The following is a 3814-nucleotide window of genomic DNA, read 5'->3' on the forward strand; positions in this document are numbered from 1 at the left end:
ACAGCACATGGGAATACCACGGGAAATAGGCAAGCAACCATGCTCTTTGAAATGGATAGGCCGCTCTCATCGTACAATAGACTTCAATTAATTAAAACGCCCGGTCCCCCCAAAAAAAGGCCCTTTCCCAGTCCAGCCCGGCCTTGACAGCTGGCTCCATGTATTTAGCCAACCTTCTCATGAAGTGCCAATTTATTTGACCTCCTCATCATCGAGACCATTTGTATATTGTATTTTTATTCATTCTCTCTCTCTCTTTCTCTTTGTCTGTCCGCAACCAACAGCCAACGATGGAGGAATCCAGCTCACATAAGTTGGTTTGGGACGGCGACGCCAAAGCCGTGCAGCAGTGTCTAACGGATATATTCACCAGCGTCTACACCACGTGTGACATTCCGGAAAATGCAATTTTCGGCCCTTGTGTATTGAGCCACACGTCGTTGTATGACAGCATAGCCTTCGTAGCACTCAAATCAACGGACAAACGAACTGCGCCGTACATATTCAGGGTAAGGAAATAATACTATTGTGATTTTCGAGAATGATAATAGTGATAATGTTCTATATTTACGATTTTATTACATCTCCTTATTCAGACTGAATTAAATTGTCTGCCATGGTTGATTTATCATTAGGTCTATTGCACCCAGAGTAGGCGACATTGAAGATACAAATATGTTTTTTCATTTCTATTTCTTATGACATTGGTGTGACGCCTATATTATTTGTATTAGACCCAACTGGACGTGTTATCTTACAAGATAGCATGCAGGTATAATGCATTTTGATAGTTGCACAACCAAAACACATTCAAAATAGCCTATATATTTATTTTTGGCCACAGCCTATGCGTAAACGGTAAGAATGAATGCTGAAGCACGGACTTCTCGTTTGGGTCCAACTAACGAATTTTCCTCGCTTTCTGTCACCGTTCAACGCGCAGGTGGACACGTCAGCAGCCAACAGCACGTCGGACGGCTTGATGTGGCTGCGGCTCGTGCAGTCGGCGCGGGACCGGGACGAGCAGAACCTCGAGTCCTACGTGAAGAACGGACAGCTGTTCTACCGGTCTCTCCGGAGGATCGAGAAGGACGAGGAGCTGTTGGTCTGGTACGGGAAAGACCTGATTGAGCTGCTGCTGCTCAGCGCGAGTAAAGCACCGGTCAAGGCCAATGGTGAGTTGGTAGCCTACTAGCTTGGCCGGGTAGTGGAACAGACCTAGAAGGTTTGCACTGAAGCGTTCCGTTTCAGTTGGCTGTTTTGTAGTTTCGGTCTCGCCTTTCTTGATAATGATCCATCAAAAATAATTCCAATAGTCTTGTAGCTCATATTCAGTTTATATTCAAATTGACAAAAGAGGATAATAACAGCTTTTGTCAAATAAGACTACATTGTGCATTTACAATCACCAACAGTTGAGGGTAAATAAATTGCGTAAATTAGGTGTTCCAAAAATAAATGCAATAGGCTTATTTCTGTATTTATAATTTATAGTTTACAATAATCAGAAGATGATAGCTCTATTTCAGCTTTACCAAAACATTACAGAACCCACTACTGTTTTTTTAAGGAAGATACTGTATATTAGCAAGCTTTTTTATTCTTTCTGAATGATTTACATTCTTTTCCTTCTGTTCATTTCCAGGGTCCGCTCCCTACTCCTGTCCTGACTGCAACCAGCGCTTCCAGTTTGAGTTCCCCTTCCTGGCCCACCTGAGGTTCCGCTGCACCAAGAGACTACAGAGCATGGCAGCAGGCAGTGTGGACGAGGAGGTCCACAGTAAGGAGCCAAGCACAGAGCGCCCTAACCCCAACACTACCACCACCACACCCACCAGAGCTAGCCCTAAACTGGGCCGCTCGGAGGGGGACAGCGCCAAACCCTCCACAGACTTCCATAACCTAGCCAGAGACCTGGAGAACAGTCGGACCAGTCCGCCGAGTGACCGTGAGGCTGAGATCCGCAGCGAGAGCTCTGGGAAGAGGAAGTTCTCCGATGTGGAGGACAGGGAGAGGGATGGTAGCAGGGCCTCTCTGAGTCTGTCTCAGTCCCTCAAGTCTAAGGAGGAGCTGGCTAGCTCAGCACAGAACTATCGGGGAGTGTACGGCCTGGAGGAGAATCGACGAGGGCCGACGTTCTCCCCTCCAGGGTCGGGGTCCACCGAGTCGGGTGGTGAGGGTAAACGCAGTGCCTTCACCGAGGTCAAGAAGTCTCCACAGAGCTTAAAGACGCACAGCGGCAGCACCAAAAACCTCCAGAGCTCCAATGCCGAGAACAAGGACGGAGGTCGGCCCAGCCCGGGCAGCAACCCTCCCCAGGAGAAGCATCTCAACATCAGGCAGGTTCTGTCAGAGACCCAACCTCCCCAGTCCCAGACCCGCATGGAGTCCTCTCCGCTCGGGAGCGCCTTCACCTCCGTAGTCCAGCAGGGTGGGGGCAATGGCGGGCAGAGGAAGAGCGCCTTCAGCCAACCCTCCCGCCACTCTACCTCCTCCTTCTCCCAGATCTCTCCTCTGGTCATGACTACGCCCAAACTCCTGGACTGCCACCCGGCGGTGGGCGACACCATCTCTTCCTCCAGACTCTACCAGGCAGACCACCTGGCCGCCAAACTCCACGGCGCAGAGCTGGGCGCCAACTGCCCAGTGCCAGGAGCCATGTCCAAGCAGAGCCCGTTCCTCTACGCGGCGGCTGCAGCCACAGCCTTCTGGCCCAAGAGCCAGGGCCCCATCCAGCTGCAGATGCCCTCAGCGCTAACCTTACTACCACCCTCCTTCACCTCTCTGTGTCTGCCCGCCCAGAACTGGTGCGCCAAGTGCAACGCCTCCTTCCGTATGACCTCTGACCTGGTGTACCACATGAGGTCGCACCACAAGAAAGAGTTTGCCATGGAGCCAATGGTCAAGAGGAGGCGTGAAGAGAAACTTAAGTGTCCAATCTGTAACGAGTCGTTCAGGGAGAGGCACCACCTCTCGCGTCACATGACCTCCCACAACTGATTTTTAGATCAATAACATACCGTTTTCACACATGCTAGGGCGAGCTGAACTAAGCTGAGCCGAGCCGAGCTGTACTGTACTGCACTGGCCTGGTTACGGAATTGCATTTGATTAAGAAACCCTTGCTTGAAAGGACAGTGTGTAAAGAATATACTGTAGGCGAACCGGCACAGTAAGGTTCGGCCATCCACTGAAGTTTCTGGGACGGACCGTAAAAGACAATGGGAAAATAGTATACCCCTGCCAGGCCAGCACAGCACGGTTTGGGTCAGCATGGTAGTGGGAAAGGGGTATCACATCACAGACCATGGGGAGGAACTTTTTTGCTGACTGACTGACTGACTGACTGACTGACTGACTGTCTGACTGACTGACTGGCTGGCTGTCTGGCTGACTGGCTGACTGGCTGTCTGACTGTCTGGCTGACTGACTGGCTGGCTGACTGGCTGACTGGCTGACTGACTGACTGACTGACTGACTGACTGACTGACTGGCTGGCTGGCTGACTGACTGACTGGCTGGCTGACTGGCTGGCTGTCTGGCTGACTGACTGACTGACTGACTGGCTGGCTGACTGACTGGCTGACTGGCTGACTGGCTGGCTGACTGGCTGACTGGCTGACTGGCTGTCTGGCTGGCTGACTGACTGACTGGCTGGCTGTCTGGCTGACTGGCTGACTGGCTGTCTGACTGTCTGGCTGACTGACTGGCTGGCTGACTGGCTGACTGGCTGACTGACTGACTGACTGACTGACTGACTGACTGGCTGGCTGGCTGACTGACTGACTGGCTGGCTGGCTGGCTGTCTGGCTGA

General features: G+C 51.6%; 1 protein-coding gene across 1 annotated transcript; it reads left to right on the plus strand.

The window, feature by feature from the left end:
• Positions 1 to 290: 290 nt before the first annotated feature.
• Positions 291 to 3000, plus strand: LOC311119183 (PR domain zinc finger protein 8-like; the record flags this gene model as incomplete). Its single annotated transcript, XM_084193919.1, has 3 exons — positions 291 to 509; positions 944 to 1175; positions 1646 to 3000. The coding sequence occupies 3 exons, from the start codon at positions 291 to 293 to the stop codon at positions 2998 to 3000; spliced, it is 1806 nt and encodes a 601-aa protein (XP_084050045.1).
• Between the last annotated feature and the right edge of the window lie 814 nt (positions 3001 to 3814).

This window comes from Coregonus lavaretus, assembly GCF_964263955.1.
Source record: "Coregonus lavaretus genome assembly, contig: HAP1_SCAFFOLD_460, whole genome shotgun sequence".
Lineage (NCBI taxonomy): Eukaryota > Metazoa > Chordata > Actinopteri > Salmoniformes > Salmonidae > Coregonus > Coregonus lavaretus.